General features: G+C 38.3%; 1 protein-coding gene across 1 annotated transcript in view; it reads right to left on the bottom strand.

Moving 5' to 3' along the window:
* The window catches only part of LOC141009090 (zeta-sarcoglycan-like), a 155,374-nt gene that overhangs the window by 102,270 nt on the left and 34,687 nt on the right, over positions 1 to 18,417 (bottom strand). The window contains exon 2 of the mRNA XM_073481540.1: positions 9,008 to 9,109. Coding sequence (XP_073337641.1) covers positions 9,008 to 9,109 — 102 coding nt within the window. The remainder of the gene's footprint in view (positions 1 to 9,007; positions 9,110 to 18,417) is intronic.

Genomic DNA, 18,417 nt, shown 5'->3' with positions numbered 1-18,417 from the left:
AAAATCAATAGGGCCTGCCAAGACGGGAACAGCCTAATGTTCCATTAGAAGTCTCTGCTATTCAATTACTGCTCCAGAGTTGGAGAAGTTTCAGCTAGCTCAGGTCCCCAGAGGAAAAGCACAGAGAGAGTATGAGGCAGAGAGAAGGAGTAATAAATCTAAAACTGACAAACAGCAAAAATAAAGTTATGGCGTCCTCCCACCTTCACCCACCCCCCATATTCTTCAGTCTTCCTTGAAGCTGCAGTACAGGATATGGATGAGAGAACCGCTTCAATTAGTGTTGCTTTTAACTTTTTCATTTTATTTCATACGATCATTGTTTCTCACATTTTTTGCAGCTTTAATTATCGTTTCACTGGGGTTCATTTCTTCTTTCATACTAACTGCCCTCCCTCTCTTTACCTGAATGCATATACACTAGCTCCACTGTCTGTGCCAGAGGTTTTTTTTTTTTCTTCTCCCCAGGAAGTGAAGCCCTTATCCAGGCAGTCTACTGCGCATAACTAGGCCCGTCTCCGGGGAGCCAGTATCACTACAGGGGTGGGAGAGGAAGACCGACATAGAAAGAAAGCAATAGAGAGAGGGAAAGAAATGTCACAGACAGGGGGTAGAGGAAGAAAAGGCCTAATAACAGGGAAAAGAGCTACATAAGAGGAAAAGTCAAATCATAAAGATAGAGGGGGACAGCAAGAGAGCAATATAAATGAAGTTTTCTTTGTATCTCCTGTGGTGGTGATAGGTCGTCATGGGGTCCCTATGGGGACAATTATAGGGCCTGGTGGCAAGCGTCAGTGTTTGTGTGTGTATGTGGGCATGTGTGTGACACTAAAGACAGGCCTTTGTGGGGCTAGACTCAGAGAGAACACTGCATCTACTGTGTGCCTTTTAAAATACACCAACACACCTTGAAATGCCCTACAAAATCTGCTGCTCTGAAGATAATCTCACTGCCACTGGCTTACACTGACGCCATCTTCCAAGTAAAGGCATACTATTACGTTCAGTGCATTATCTATACTATGTAAATACCCCATATATACAAATAAAGAAAAAAACGTCATGCCATTCGGGGAAAATTTCCCAACTCAGTCATACCATACCTGCCCACCAGGTGGCAGTCAGTTCTCCCTCCTTATTGAAAATTGTCATCAGCCACCTCATTGCAAATCTTATTCACTGATTCTCCTGTAATATTGGCTATACAGATGTTGCCTTGCTGAGACTGTCCTCACAAGACAAACGCCAGCATCGTCGTTTTGACAAATGCTATATGTATATGTTCCATGAAGATATACAAAGATAGACAATATGTGTCTACTTCCTCCCACTGTGCAAAAATTAATGTAAAATGTCCCGGATACAGAGTCTACGCATGGTAGAGCTATGGTATCCTGCCCATATACCAGTCTGACTTGACTGTGAGCAGAGCTCAGCTGTCAAGTTTTTCTCCCTTTTCATTTCATCAAATCACCGATTTAAACAAAACAGGAAAAGTCTGGCCCATGTCCCATCTGCAAGCATAGACGGGGAGGGGTTAATGACCTATACTGCACCCTGCCACCAGGGGGCGACTGAGATGTTGGATCCGCTTTTGGGGAGCTATGATGTTGTCCATCTTTATACAAATCCAATGGTATGTTCAAGTGAAAAAGCCTTCTGATGGCCATAGTCCACCAAAAAAACAGCTGCTCGATCCAAAACCTTGTCGATGATCAGCCCTCGTTTTCCCAACTCTACCTACCAACCAAGTGTCAGTATTTGACAGGTTGGGAATGAGGCTCAACAATCAACTATCTTACAAATTGTTGCCAGAACAGTGATCCCTGCTGATACGGACATCGGATCAGAAAACTGTGTCATTCTAGAGAACGTGGACAAACAAAGCATTTTCTTATTCAATCTGAAGGACTTGTTGTTCCAAAGTGTTCCTGTCATTCCTGCTGACCTGTTAGTACCTTTCCCTTCCTGAAACCTGTTCTGAATGCGTTTAACTTATCCTCCACGATATGTTTGTTCATCTGATTCAGACCTGCCTGCCTATTGATCAACCAGTCTGTAAGATCAATCAGTAAAGTACCTTTTGCACGCCAATTATGTCGGTGTCCACATCTTTCTGTTGATGTCCACCACATTTGTTACACTGTGATCTGTCCACAATGTGTACCCTGGATTTTCCATAGTGAATGTGGCTGATCCGTCCTGTGCCATGTTGCTCTACACGTATTGTCAGAACACATACAGTGTGCTGTGTGTGGTGTCTTCCAAGCGCTGGCTTGTGATGTTGCTCCCAGGGCTGGCAGAGATTTTGGCTGCTTACCAGCTTTATTCTGTGGCCACACAGTCACTGCTCCAGGTCCTGTGTCTCTCGCAGCTTCCCTGGTGCCTCCAAATTCCTGACAAGTACTTTTCTGTGCTTCTCCAGTGCCTTCCCATTCCTGCGTGCTGCCTTGCAGTATTTCCTTCCAGACTACGTGTGTTGCACTACTACCTGTTATGTGTTTGCTTAATGCATGCCTGAAACGTGCCTTCCCATTTTTTTTCAAGACATATCCAAATATGATCACATTCATATTTGCACTAGTTTCTTTTGTTGCTTTGGTTTTACTTGGTAGATCTGACAAGAAGTAAGCAGGGAAATGTTCAATGCCTTTATGAGTCTGTGGATTGTGCCACATTTGCTGTGATTGTTAAACTACACATTGTATGAAAGAAATATGGTATTTTTTTTACAGTGTTCGCTTTTTTTAAATTATTTTTTAATCTTTTTATGTATCCATCAGCTATGCCTTCTGAAAAAAGAAAGAGAACAATCAATGATTTTGATTATAATCTGCAAGCAACTACACACAGGACGCATCACCAAAAGAAAAAATCTCTGAGCACATTATCAGAACTTGCTTGACAAAACAAAGGTTTGTTTGCAGCAGTTTGTTCTGCAAGAACCAGCAACATTGAGGTATTTGAACTCACTCTTAAACTACACAGCAATATCTATTATGATAAAACAAAACAAAACACTGACACAATAAAGCCATTTAATCTTTCCAGCAAATATGGAAATTAAGGCCACAAAGGAACATAATACTGACTCTAAGAAAATAAACACACCATAATTTGCAGTACATGCTGGACTATTAAGTCTGCTGTTATTCCACCAATTAGTTTCTCTTTGTCTACCATCCCTCTTGTATATCTGGTATTCATACCTTTTTCTTACATCTTCTTACATTTGTTTGCTTCCCTCTGATTTCTTTACTTCCTTCTAACCTCCTTCCCCTTTTCTCTTCAGTTATCTTTTTCCCTCCCTCCAACCCAGCCAATCTAATTTCTCAGTGTCGCTGTTAATGTGTAGTTTGCATGCAGTGTTCTGTATTTAGCTCTCTCTGGGAGTCACAATGTTTGTTTTACCTTACCCACAATGCACTGCTGTGGAATGGCCCCAATTATGCAAAATGTGCATGTGTGCGTATATGCGGTTTTTGTATAAGACATAATATAGCTGTGTGGGAGGGATGCCATCTTCATCTTCATCTCTATCTACATGCTTGTACATCCTAAAATACATTTTCTCAAGAAGCTTCAAGGCATACTATGCAAGATTTGTTGATTGCTATTTGTGAACATATTAACAGGTTAACAGTGGTTGGTTGTTTGAGTCTCTCATTCGTGTCTCACTACATCATTTGTCTCAACCTATCTGCTGAAAACTGTAGATATGAATGTCTGAAAACCAGATCTAATCTCAGTCTCCTCTTTACTGCATCACGTATTTCCCCTTTTCCTCCCTTCCTATTCATACCTGGCTAATAAGTCAGGCCCAAAATGCTGAGCATGTCAGTGATGATGCATTAACATAATCTCAGCTGCCATTCCTCTTCTCTCTGTTCATTCATGTTTTTTTGTCTCTCATCGCTTCTTGCCTTCCTTGGTTTCTCTTGCCATTTTCTGTAACTATCTGTATTTTCCACTTCACTATCACTCTCCATGCTCAAGTACTCTTATCTCATCCAGTTACCCAGGCCCAAGGGATCCTCTTTAGTTTGTGTCCCTGTTTTTTTAGCATTGTCTCGGCTAATGACATGGTATCATTTTGATGGGTTCTTGGTGTGTGTGGCCATGAAACTATCCAATATTTACCATACACCAGGGCAGTTCAGCCAAAAGCTCTTGGAGCTGCAAGCTGCTTTATTTTCTCCTGTGATATTATGCCTCAATGTTTGTACATCACTGTATGTGTTGTTTGAATAAAAGTGTTGGGTGATTTCAAACTAATGGCAAGCATATGTACTGTAATGTGTAAAAACACGACATACACTAATGTTAATTGGTTGCTTAAATGTAACCTAATAGTAAGGGATGAGCGAGGACACCATTATCTATAGCTGTATCTGTTCAACTAAATAATCCATATCCACATCTGTGTGCGGGTGGATGGTGCTCAACCAGAAATGTTTGACAGGCAGTTGTTAATTCAACCCTGAAAGTGATAAAGGTTGATCAATAGTTGCTTTATTTATTTTATAAACTTGGATCAAACTTTTATAAACTTAAATCTTAGTCAGCTACCTAATGAGGAATTTTCTTCATCACAAGTACATATATTGACACATTTTCCTCAAGGATACTCATGTACATTATTTGTTCCGGGTACTTCAGCCAACTACATGCTCAACCCTACTAACAGAACTTATTTAAAATCCAAGGAGATAAATATGTTTCTTTGATTTGTGGTCTGGATTGTTAGTCAGCAGCTTTGCAGCATGGATCTCTGTCCTGAACTGTGGATGTCACTCTGTGCTTCTGTCTTTTGTCTCCCCATCTCTCCACAGTATGCCTCTTCACAAAACCAGCAGTAGACTGTTGTGTCCCTAGGGAGCTTAGTGGATACTTCTGATTCAACATGCTCCCCCAGTGCAACCACACTTCACTGTAAAAGCGTACTGACTGTCAATACCAAAATAAGAGCGTGCCTGCTGTTTAGAAAATGTGAGGGCGACCTGCTGCTTGCTTTTATGTAAGAAGATAAGCTCAGCCTCAAACACACACTCAAATACACACATAGTTGCACATACACAAATATGCGCTGGTTTCCTCACTGACATAAAACATCAATATCTGCTCTAAAGAAAGTAAAAAAAAAAGTTTTGAGTGTAAAAATATCAATAAATACTCAGAGGTGCATGCAACCCTCACACACACATTATCGCACAGGCTTGTGAAAATAACAGTTGACAATCATACACTTATACTCTTATCACACAGTGTAAAGCTTCAAAGGAAACAAAACCACAGTGTATGTACTCTCCCATTTCTTTATTTTTTGTGTTGGCTCTAATGTTTTGTTTATATTGGTGACATAGAGAGTTATAGTACAACCCTTATCCAAAAACGTTGGGACGCTGTATAAAACAAAACAGAATGTGATTAACTGTGAATCCTTTATGACATATACTCATTTGAGTGTAAAGACAGTATATTTAATGATTTACCTCATCAACCTCATTATTTTGTATAAATATCTGCTTATTCTGATTTTGATGCCACAAACACGTTGGGATCAACAAGTTGGGAGAGGGGCAACACTTGGAAAGTTGTGGAATGCTCCAAAAACACCTGTTTGGAACGTTCCACAGGTAAACAGGTTCACTGGTGACACGTGATAGTATCATGATCGGTATGAGAGCATCCTCGAAAGGCTCAGTCATTCACAAGCAAGGATGGGGCGACTTTGTGAGGCACATGATTTTATAAAGGATATTACTACACTTCTTACCACAGTTGTCTGTAAACATGGTTCTTTTGCAAATTATTGAATCAGTTTTTATTTACATTTTAAACAGTTTCCCAACTTTTTTGTTTGTACATAAATAGAAAAAGGATATGTTGTGTGGTCATGTATAACTGTAACTAGAATTTATACCTACAGAGGGTGTTTCTATCAGCATATTTAAAAAGACAGCATCTTTTATTAATGTTTGATGTCACATTTTGTAGCTATTCTATTGACACATTATCTTACTGTAATTGATTCAAGCATTGGTTTTGAAGTGAACAAAGGTTTTTGTAGACAGCTTGTGGTGGTCCGACCCAACATGCATGCACACAATCCCACTGATTTGTCACATTGTTCTTAATTAAATTATTCTTAGGTTCAAAGTCATGCAGCAGGATATTACTCACTGCCATCTTGGAAGCAATACACTGGGATGTAACAGACTCATGTTTAATCATGTTGATGTGAGTGTGATTCTGCATTTATGTCCCATGGGAAATAACCTGTATAGTGAGAGCTGCTTCCTCCATGAAAATGCCATTAATGTCAGCTTTCAGATAATGAAGAGTAACGCAAGAGGATGGACTCCAATTTCTCTACCATCTCTCATTTAAAAATATGTTCTGTCACGTCTAGAAAAAGTTTCAATGACTAGAACTAAAGTAAATGATTTTCATAACATAACTCATTTTTCAATCATCACTGCACTAATTTTAAGTGCAATTAAAGGACTGCTCATTAGATTTAAATTAATGTATTAAAATTGTTTTGGTTTAGGGTTGAGTGTGCTGTATGCTGTACAGATTGTAAAAACCTTTGAGAAAAAAAACTCACTTTAGAGGGAGAACTCTGTTTGACCAACACAATATGACATACAGTACATTCAAATGCACAGTGATTGTGATAGTGACACTGGTGTTTAAAGTTTGTGGTATACATAACAGTGTTTCCAAAATTGCCACGACTGCAAGAGACAATGTGAAATTAAAATAAATATTGTAATTGCATCTCCACCAAACTTCCTTGACCCGTACAGACTTTCATAACTGAAGCAACACATTTTACTTTTATTTCCCCTTACAGTTGTACCGTTATTTACTTGCGATTCTTGAGGCTGACTCGTATATATTCAATGTGAAGAAAATAACAATGCACCCACAGCTGAAGTACCAAAAATCTGATTCATGAAGCACTTGAAAAGCACTTATCGTATTTCTCCTCTACACGAGTGGTCTTGATAGCTCTCAGGGTTATCATGCCGTGCATTTGCAAGAGTCTTGGTAAAACGACTGCTAAAGGCCTTTTGTGACATCCAAGCCCTTTCCTTTCTGTCCAGTTAAAAAGAAACATCAAATGAAAGCAACATTTTAGAGAGTTGGAAGCAGAGTTTTTTATCCATCTATTCCACTCATAACCATGTCAACACAAGCATTTGTTGATACTCCTTTTATCCCCTCTTAAAACCCTCTTCTCTTCCTCTCGCCTTGCTTCGCTTCCCTAATTACATTTTTCCACACTCGTCCTCCCCAAAACTTCTTGTCTCAATTCATTCAATCCCCAGCATCATCCTTCACTGTTCATCTGTCTCTACTCTTTATCTTCAACATCTCCCTGTTCTTAATTACATCAGTAAACTCTGCCATCCTCTGTAGGTCACATGTAGATATTAGTACATCCTTCACCTGAGCACCTCTATTCACCCCGGTAGTGTGATTTTTTTTGTTGCATCACTATTTATTCTAGTTTCTTTATGTGTTTCCCTGACTACAGCCATAAACCACACATTACGTACAGCATATTTAATTATTATTGTATATAATATGAAGTCTTTTTTTAAACTAGAAGTGGGATACTTCATCGGACAATGATTTTGATAGTTGAGTATTTTTTTAATATATTATACTTTGTTGTTAATATTTGGTAGTATTTGTTAATATTTTGTGGTTTCTTTACACCTCAATGCAAAGTTAACTGAATATCTTTGGGTTGTTGAGTCATTTGAGGGTGTCATCTTGGGCTTTGGGTAAATACATTTTTTTAAATGATTTTCTGAAATTTTACGCAACAAACAACTATCAATTAACCAAAAATATTCGACATAATCACTCAACAACGAAAAATAGTTCCAGCCCCATTATATTAAAAAAGTTTTACATGACATGACATGCATTCCATCATGTTAAAACAATTTACAAGATTATGTCCTAAGTGACTTCAATTGGGAGAAAACATGGTTCTTGACAAGTTAAATAAACATCCCTTTCCCTCAATATTGTTGTCAAGCTCACAGTGTTGATGCTTATGGCTAAGGTAAAGCTTTTGTGCACTCCTCACAGATCATCTGCTGTGAAAACCATGTACATAGGTGTGAATGGTGTTTCAGTAGAAGAGGAAGTCCATGCTAAAGTTGGTTCTAAGGGAATAGAACTGCTATAAGCTATGTCGGATTTTGGTACAATACACATTTACCTTCACACATTTTTAGCTTTACAGTAATGAAAAACACCAAAGCCATGTGGAGTATTACATCTTTCATACATTTCCTGTCTATCAATTGTCCTATATATTTCTATCCTGCTCTATCACACCATTAATCACTTGCTCCACTCCTCTCGTCTACACACACACACACACACACACACACACACACACACACACACACACACACACACACACACACACACAAAATGTGTTTGTGACAGCATGTCACTATTCAAGTCAATCCCCCTGCTTACTATTCATATACATGAACACGCACACATGCTCTAGCACACATACACACAGTGTCACAAGGATTGCCCTATATAGAGTGACATAGTGTTCATGTTGCCACAGCTGATGGGATCGATGATGATACTGTGTGTGATGAATGGAGATATTGGAAAAGTGCTGGATCATATACAGTGCTATAATATGTCAAATGCATGACAAATAGACCCAGACTGCTGGGAACAGCATCTGATTTCTGCTCATCATAGGGGTGGAACATAAGGGCATACACACACATACACACACATATATACACCCCCACCACATAACTACACACAGGACTGATACTATGCAAAATTCAGTGCAGCATACACTGCAAAAATATGAATGCAATTGAACCTGAAAATATCTTTGACTACATTTCCACCAAAACACATGAAAGCACACATACTCACAGTCAAAAAATGCATAAAGTTTTGTTCTCGTATACACACATACGCTCACACAAAGATGCAGTCTTACCCTGCGAGACTGGATCTCTTTGACGTATAAAGGCAATAAGAATTCGGACACTCCCTCCAATCTGACACCTTCCTTGGTCACCCGCAGATTCCCCATACCATCCTAAAAACACAGATACATGCAGAGAGAGATAAAGAGAGGTTCAGTGGTTATTCAGAGAACAAGTGACACGTCAGTTTAAAATAATCTCAATTCATTTGCACAGTTTCCTCATATCCACGGAGTCAGCAGGAGTATCCAGTGATTTACTCTGCTCAGCCATATTCTGATGGGTGTTCTGTTAGTCATATGTATAAATAATGCAGGAATTTATCACTTAAAACGTCCCATTATGTTATACACAGCAATACACACAGACACAGCTGAGAACCCTGGTAAGACACATTTGTTAAGTTAATGAATTATTCAAACAAGTAAAATGCAGAAGGTTAAACGGACTGGGGATCTGTTATAGATGAAGTTACATCTGTTACGTTTGGTTTAATATCTTGAGTACAATTTCCAAATCTACTCTCGTGCCTCTGTGTTAAATGCCCAGACATCCCTATCAACTATGATTTAAAGGTTCAGTTTGTAGGATTTAGGGGGTTTCAGGGGGCAGAAGACACAAAGTTGTCAGAACTGCACTGATAACAGTAACCCAGCAAAAGCGATATACTGTAACTCCTGTAAATTTGGGGGGAAAAAATAACTCAGCTTCTATTTATGAAAATACAAAATGTAAGGCGTTCATCCTGTTTCATCTGCTTTACCTTGCAAGTTTGCCTTGATTTAATATTAACATAAGACATTTACACTATTTAAGGTCTTTAGATTTAGACAATTTATGATGTCTTTGGAGCTTTAACGGATCTCCAGATATAGAGTAGCTACTTATTAAAAAACTGTCATTGATGAGCAGTGTAATATTGATGTGAGATGGGAGTATCATGTATTCACGCAGGTCTGCTTCATCTACTTTCAGATCCTGTTTTACAGAGTACATTTTCAACTGTCCTATAGGGGTATATTTTTAATCGAAGCATGTGATCATTTTACATATATTCAACATCAAAGAGCATCATATAATTACACTGCAAAGAAACAGAAAGCAAAGGTCAACAGAAGGGCAAATAATGAGTTACATAGGATATACATGTTGTTTTTACTTTGTTCTCATTCAGCAACAACAGATCCCAGGAGTCTTAGGCACAATGACAAAGCTTCATAAAAGCCGCAGTTTTGAGCTAACACAATTGTTGTTTTATATTTGTCAAAATGACAAGGTGCAAAAAGTTTAGATCGCGATTTAGCTCACAGACAGAAAAACCTAGGAACATATTTCAACATGTTAGAAAGACAGATGAAAGAAACCCCTGGTGAGAAAACCCATCGAGGTATGGAAGAGAGTGGAACAGCGAGGGAAGGATTTTGGCTCTCTATGGGGAGCCTCTTCAAACAAAGGTCAATGCACTAAACTCACAAATGACACATTTAAGCTAAAGCTAAATCCTGCTAATATAAGAACGATATAAAGCTTTGACAGGTTTACATTTGCCTCTTTTTTTTAGACCTTTATTTTTACTTTGCAGTCACTCTAAACAATTAAGAAAACAATTGTTTCCTTATTCATCAACACTATAAGAATCCAAAAAAGGTTACTTACATTTGTAAATTCTCTATCTTTTCTCAGCATCATGGGATCATCAAATGACCATAAAAGTTTACTTTAAAGAAATTCTAGACATCCCTCACTCATGTGAAATAAAATGATTGTGAGATTGCTGCGTATACAAATTCATGCTGCATTACTTCAAATGGGTCTACATGTTTTTTTTTATGGTTTGTTTGTTTTTTTACAATAAAAAAATAAACACATTTAAGTTGTATGCTTTTCACAGCATCATTCCTGATCAGCTGACTGGCTCTCGGTGATAAAAATGACTTTGTGCCGGTTTATGATCAGTCGTGCTGTATTTTACAGATTCTACACGAGTGAATGCTTGAAAGATTGTTGGATGAGACTTACATGGTAACATTAAATTCCTTTCACACAGTCATGCAGGCTGTTAGGATAGTATGGGGCTTTTACAGAGTGAAAAGGCAGCTACCGTACCATGTCAAATCGGTGCAGAGCAGAGTGACAGCGGGGGAGTGTAGCAGTGCTACAGCTGTTCTGGTCATGTGCTTCAGAGTTTCAGAGTTCAGACTTCTGGGTATTGTAGTAGTTTTCTTATAAAACATATGTCCGTAGACACTCTGCTTTGTTTTTATAAGCCAAACTGGTAAGAAATGAGCTGTAATCACCAACAGAATGGAGTTGGAAGTAGCCATGGCAGTATTTAAGAAATAGGTAATTAAATTCTAAACAAAGTCATTTTCCACAGACAGTGTTAATATATAGTTTTATTCTTTGCACATTAGTGTTAGTGTCAATGTTATTTCCTCGTCTCAGTTAAATATTGAAAAAAATATATTAATAGAAACAAGTGATGTGTGTTTGGGGAACTTTCAACAGGGAAACATTTCCAGGCTCAAAAAGTTGTTGCCAGTTTAAATTAAGTTATTTTGGGGTTAAAATCTTCAACAACCAACGTGGATTGAACCAATTCAGCCTTCAATTCGAATCACTCTCTCACAGAACGTGTTGCTCGATGACAAATTAGTTTTGCTTCCCTGGTTCCCAGCTCCTTTTCATGTTCACAAATATTGATGAAACTGTCCATGAAGACGGGAATTCTGTTCGGAGTGCTGAAGCAAATTATCATTAATTGTGAGGTGCAACAAACCAACAAAGCCTTTCAAATTAAAAATGTACTCGACAGAGAGAGAGAGAGAGGAGAGAGAGACAGTGGGGGAGATAAATTGGGAGGATAGATAATGAGGAAAACAGGAGAGGAAATGGAAGTACAGCGGGGGGAAAACAAAACTTAAAGAGGAATCAATCACAAAAAAAAACAGAAGATATGGAATCAGTGTTGTCTTTTCCTGGTCTTAAAGGCTGCATTACAGTAAAATTATGTCATTTTCTAAACTTACCAGACTGTTCTATTGTTATACTTGCCTTTACCCATTTAGTCATTACATCCCCATTAATGATGATAATTCTCAATGCCATTACATGTTAGTATTTTGTAAAAGTACCAGTAGTAATCCCTACAATATTGTTGCAAAAGTAGGTCAAAGTAGGGCCAACTTGATCAAAAATATTGTTGTTTGATTTTGTCACCCAGTCTTCATATACATGAAGTGCTTTTGAGAAGATTTAGAAATATGTGGGTATATATCGTACAGTGCTATATGGCCTAAAAATATTGTGATACTTGGTAACACTTTATATTAGGGAACACATATTAACCATGAACTAGTTCCTTATTAGCTTATTCTTATTAAGTGGTTTAAAACAACTCCCTAACTCACTATCAATAAGCAGTGATTAGGAAGTTATTGAGGGAAAACTCTCACAGTAGTTAATGGCCTAGTAGTTAGCAGAATATGATCATGCAGAATAAGGCATTAGTAAGTGATTTATAATGGCTTAAAAACAGCCAATATGCTACTAATACGCATGCTAATAAGAAACTAGTTCATGGTTAATATGTGTTCCCTAATATAAAGTGTTACCACCCAAGTGTTCACCCTGGCACGTGACACTAACCCTTGCCTTTGGTGGGAAAGTCCTTTATATGACCCATCCAACCTTGTACAAACTTGTACAGTTAGCGCTCTTTATACTACTGCACCACAGGGACGCCTCCAGATGTAATGCTGGAGGGGTACAGCAAGCTGCTGTATTTGATGTGTACTGACAACGGGCTCGATATACATGTCTCCTCACCTCTTCTGCCTCCCTTCTAAGACATTTTACCAGCAAACGTATCTTCTCAAGTAAACGGTTTAACATGAGAAAACAGGAACAAGTTTAATATCATTCTAAAAAAATGAGGTTCTGCATTTTCCTTCTGATCGCTGTAGATATTGCATTTCACTTTGCACTATGATTTGTGCTGATTACACTTTTGTTATTCTCCCCCTTTTATTGGAGAACTTTTATGATCAAAAATGAAAAATAAATAAATAAAACGTTTAACTTCACCACGTATATAATATACTTCTATTTCCAGGTCTCTCAAACAAACAAGTCAAACAAACGTCATCACATCAGAGGCATGCAACCTTCAAAGTTGGATTGTGATTTTTAACAAAAGATGACACACACATACATTCTTACAAATGGGAGAATAGAAAAACAATAAGATTGTGTCGGATCAATAAGCTAAACCAGCCAGAGGTTTTCAGTGTTGTTCTTAGATCTATAGTCATTATGCTGAATATACAGTGGAGCATGGAGCTTATTCAATAAGCCATAACACAACAGGCCTGGGGAATCACAAACTCACTCACTCCCTCCCTGGAACACACACACACACACACACACACACACACACACACACACACAGAAGGAGAATGAACGCACATACAGAATTAGCTCAGTTTGAACAAATTCACACTCACTACATCCCCTGCATTGACTCTCTAATCCTCCCTCTCTCTCAGCCACACTCTCTGTCTCTCAATTCCAAAAACATGAGGACGATGATGTTAAAATTAATCAGGTAGTTTTATTCCACCTCACCGCTCTACTGTCCAAGCCTCATTCTGATTGAACATGACAGCTCTCCCTCTTTCTCTGTATCTCACACACTGCCCGTTTTTGTTTCATTTTCAATCCAGTATGCATCGTTGGCATGAATGGTACATGAACAATATTGCCAAAGCCCAGAATACAATGGGAATTCATCAACAACCAGAAGAAAATGAGTAAATCTTTCCATTCATTCATTGTTTAGCTCCCTCTCTCTTACCCAAATCTGTTTGTGGAGGCTTTTCTTTGTCCGACTACTCTCCACCCCTCCCTTCGTCCGTCTTTCTCGTTCGTTGTTATGTTAATGTTAAATAGTTTTGGAAAACATATCAGGGGTTGTTATTCACCTTTTAGCAGGGCTTTTTGAATTAAAAGCACACTCTGATAATCATGTGGAAAGGTATTTATAATTGAGCAAAAATGAGTAATAATCCTTTTGACCGTTCTTAATTAAAAGTTACAAACTGACCTGAATTTGTATCACCCACCTGGATCCCAGGGTAATAAAGGAAAAAAAAAATAAAAACACCTTGAATTAAAGAGCATTTTAAGTTAAATACTTTCAATTTGCAGATGTGGTAACTGCAGCCTTTTGAACAATACGCTGTATGTTATTCTACAAAAGACTTGTGTCTTCTTGGGACACAGATGCCTCTGTAGTTTTATGGGGATAAACCCTGTCCATCCATCCATCCATCCATCCATCCAGCCATTAGCTATACTGCCTGTCTTTTGGAGTGTCATGCTAGGCGCTGGAGCTGATCCCAGCTGACGTGGGGTGAGAGGCGAAGTACACCCTGGATATCCCACCAGTCAATCACAGGGCTGACATATGACAGAGAATCATTCCTACTCACATTCACACCCACGGGCGATTTAGAGATGCCAATTAACCTCATGTGCAAGTCTTTGGACTGTGGGAGGACACTGTATCACCTGAACTAAACCAATGTAGGCACAGGGAGAACATGTAGTAACCCAATGTCAGTGCTTAAAAGATGTCTCAACCGTTGCATATAATGCTTAAAAGATGTTAATATCTACTGTATGTTCTATTTATATGAATAGAATCTGGTCCACTTTTAATTTGAAGGTATTTAATTACATTGCTCATTTATTTTCTGAGAAAGCAGAGACCTTGACAGTATTTTTACTTTTGTCTGTGCTTCCTAAGATCTTTTTAATTTTGATTTTGGTTCTTAAATCATAGACCTACTGTCTCTCTCTACATCTGGACTTTTCCCTTTTAAATGTCGGCAGATGTTTTATCTAACTACACTCACTGGAGACTTTTTTTTAACTCCCCTGTACATTACTACAGCCTAGTGGGCTTGAGGTCAGTCCACATCTGTGCCAATATAAGGCTATGGCTACTTGGTTTGTTGTCATGACGATCTGTCTCACCTCATCTCATATCCCTTTCACACTGGACAAAACAAGAACTAACACTAACATTGTTTCCTCAGTAGGAAAAAGTTGGTACAACTGGCATACATAACCAGGTTAAATGACACAGTAGTAATGGGTGTTTATCAGTTCCTGCACAAATCGGCAGTGGAGGAAACATGACACCCAATTGGTCATACCAATTACTATAGCATTGGTATGACTCGAGTCTCAGTTAAGGATGATGGTGCATAAATTATTTTCCATCTATCTTCATTCAAACAGCACTCGAACATGGAGTCCCAAATGAGTTTGAAAGAGAAACTGAAGTAAAAGATATTTAGAAAAGTAACAACGCTTACATTGCCACTGGATTCCATGATGCTTTCTACTGTTCCCTCTTTTCATGCATGTTTGCATGGTATAATTGTCTTTTGGGAACTGTTTGTTGTATATCTAGGGAGTATTGTATTGTGAATATTATTGCAAACGATGTCACATGCACACTTTCACTTCATCACAAAGTTTAAAAATGGAACTAAAGAAGACATCCTCAAAGCCTGTCAAATTATTTAGTGCTCCCCCCTGTACAGTCCCAGTTTCACAAAAAATACTGTAAAAAGTTCCTCGTTCAGCCTTTTCCCTTTGAGCAGCACAACCATCGGTCATGATCCTCCATTAACATTCATGAAACCTTTGATTTAGAAATGTTCACTGTCATAGAGGTACAGAATGTAGTTGTACTTTTCTACTCTGGTGATCTGGCAGGTTTTAAAAATCCAAAGCCTTAATTGTCGAATTAGCACGTGATGCTATCACACCTCCATCGATATTCAATGTTTGATATTTCTTTAGCCTCTGATGATATCTGTCTTATCTGGAATTCTGTTTTTGTCCTACCTTTGCTGGTATCTCCAAATTGTAAAATCATCTTTGGCCTATTTCCAAACTGTCATCCCCGTCTGAAATCTTGAATCCTTCTTATGTAAGCAAGTAAAAGCATTTTATGCTGATGATACTCTTAATTTCCTTTCTGCTCCTACATAAATTAAGGCTCTCTCCTGGCTTTGTCATGCCTTTAAAACATACCAACAATTTGTTTATTTGTTTTGTTGATTATTCATTCTTCAAAAGTACATCTGTATTGAACATGACCACTCTTACATCATATTTTTATGCAAGAAACATCGCTTGCACCACTATACCACTACACAGTTTTACTAGACATGTAAAACAAACACCACCAGAAGGAAACCCATACAAACAATGTGCTCCTTTGGGCCTTTCTTGTTGCTTCACATAGCAGTGAAAAGATGAAATACAAAAATTACAATACAGGAAGGCCACACACAGAGACCATATTCCTCTTCTCCTGTGCCTTCTCTCTTTTAGTTTGGCTTCATTGGCACTGACTACATATGTTTGGCAGTAACGAAATATCAACAAATACAAATAATCAACATGGTAGCAGGAGCATCAGTCAGTTTGGCAACATTAACAGCAACTAATCAGAGAACAAACTATCCCCTGCTTGGCTCTGTTGGTATGTCTGTTTCTCTTTCTGGAGGCTTTATTGGTTTAAATTGTACAAGTGTTTGTTTGCCAAAGAAAAATCAACAACTCCCAGCACAATGATAATGACTGTAGACACAATAGTTCCCTTATCAAACAATAAACTGCATCCCCTTACTTCATCTCCTTTCTTCTCAACATAAATGTGTGGGTTTGCATGCATCAAGTTTTTGCCCATCTTTTTAACTGTATCACTCACTATTTGGGTCCATTTGTGATTATTGTAATGGAAAAATGATCAACAATATAGACAATTTTAACCCTTCCAAGTCAGGTCCTCATCATGTAAAAGCCATGTGTCCTGCAATATTTTTACACAAGAACTCAATTACAAACTATTTCACAGTTTAATTATTAACATTATCAGCTGAATTGTATTCAGTAGAGCGCATACCTCCGCCAGGTCACCTTTTGTACTCACTCATAGATACAAGCCACCTACATAAATATGACTGATGTTTTTCCATGCATTATTACCTGGGAGATTCAGAAAATGTCAAATAAACGCAATGTTAAAGAAAGTGAGAAAATAATTCCTGCTAAAGGGATCTGTCCCTTTATCCAGATCCTCACCAAAAGTTAATGGGGTCTCTTCTGGGCCGAGACCAAACTTCTATCCAACTTTTGAGGAAATCTGGTCAGCAGTTTTTGTGTTATCTTGCTAACAAACTATCAACAAATGGACATGGGTGAAAATATCACCTCCCTGCCAGAGGTAATAATAGGTTCATCTATCCCACTCATGGAAACTACAAGACTGCTGTACAAGGTGCTCAATGTGGGCATGCACACAAGTGCAACAAAGAAAAAAAAACTGTAATTCTGCACAGTAACACATGAATTCCCATTTACAGTAGAATGGTCCACCATACACATATACAAACACCCACGGAGACCTGTTTTAGCTACTGCAGATAGCTGTAGAAGAAAATTATTGACCAGAATAAATTCTGTGTGGTCTAAATTATAGACGATGTTCTTTGTTTCTTCCTACTGTAGGAGGTGGCCATTTTCTCATTTTCTTATTCCTTCCTTATTATTGTATTCTGTGTAACTCACCCACATCTCTTGGCCCATTATCAAAAGTACCCAAGGTTAAGTTTGAGAACGGTGAAAGGAAAGACAGAAGAAGACATACAACCACAGATAAAAACACTTTCTGATAGTTCAAATGTAAACACATTCTTTCTTGATACTGCATTAGCTGTGTAATAAAGGGTCCTCTTGTGAAATGGAAACACTCATGGAAAACCGGTTGCCTAGTAGCAATAACATTGCTTTTAATAATGAAAAGACTATTTCCTTGGTCAGAAAAGAGAGTATGATTCCGACTTCTCATTATGGAAAAAAATGTAAGTGAACAGCATTTGGTGTGTAGTGGTCAAAGCACTGAAAGCTTATTCAAATATTTCGGCCAATTTCCCCTGTGTTGCAAACTGCAAAATGGTGAGTGAAATACCATTTAAGCCATGCCCACTGTAAAATGAACACAGCTCAATCATATCTAGACAGTGTCCAGACATCTTTTCCCAGCTATAACGAAGGGGCGAGTTTTGTTTTTGCAAGGTGAACAGAGTGTGTGAGTTTGTGAACGTCCTTTTAAATGCAGTAGTTGTGGAGAAAAGGTGAAATCATGAAAGCATACCATATGCAAGGTTATACACACAGAACATCCACACCAATCATGCAAAGCATGGCAGGCAGGTTGATCGCCATGACTTTTACGTGTCCATACACACATGCATACCCACAAAGACACACACACACAATAAACCCACATGTCCCTGTGGTGATGGATCGGCTGGGAAAGTATTTTGCAGGCACTTCT

Source organism: Pagrus major, chromosome 1, assembly GCF_040436345.1.
Source record: "Pagrus major chromosome 1, Pma_NU_1.0".
NCBI classification, from domain to species: domain Eukaryota; kingdom Metazoa; phylum Chordata; class Actinopteri; order Spariformes; family Sparidae; genus Pagrus; species Pagrus major.
This window is presented reverse-complemented; position numbering and strand designations above follow the sequence as displayed.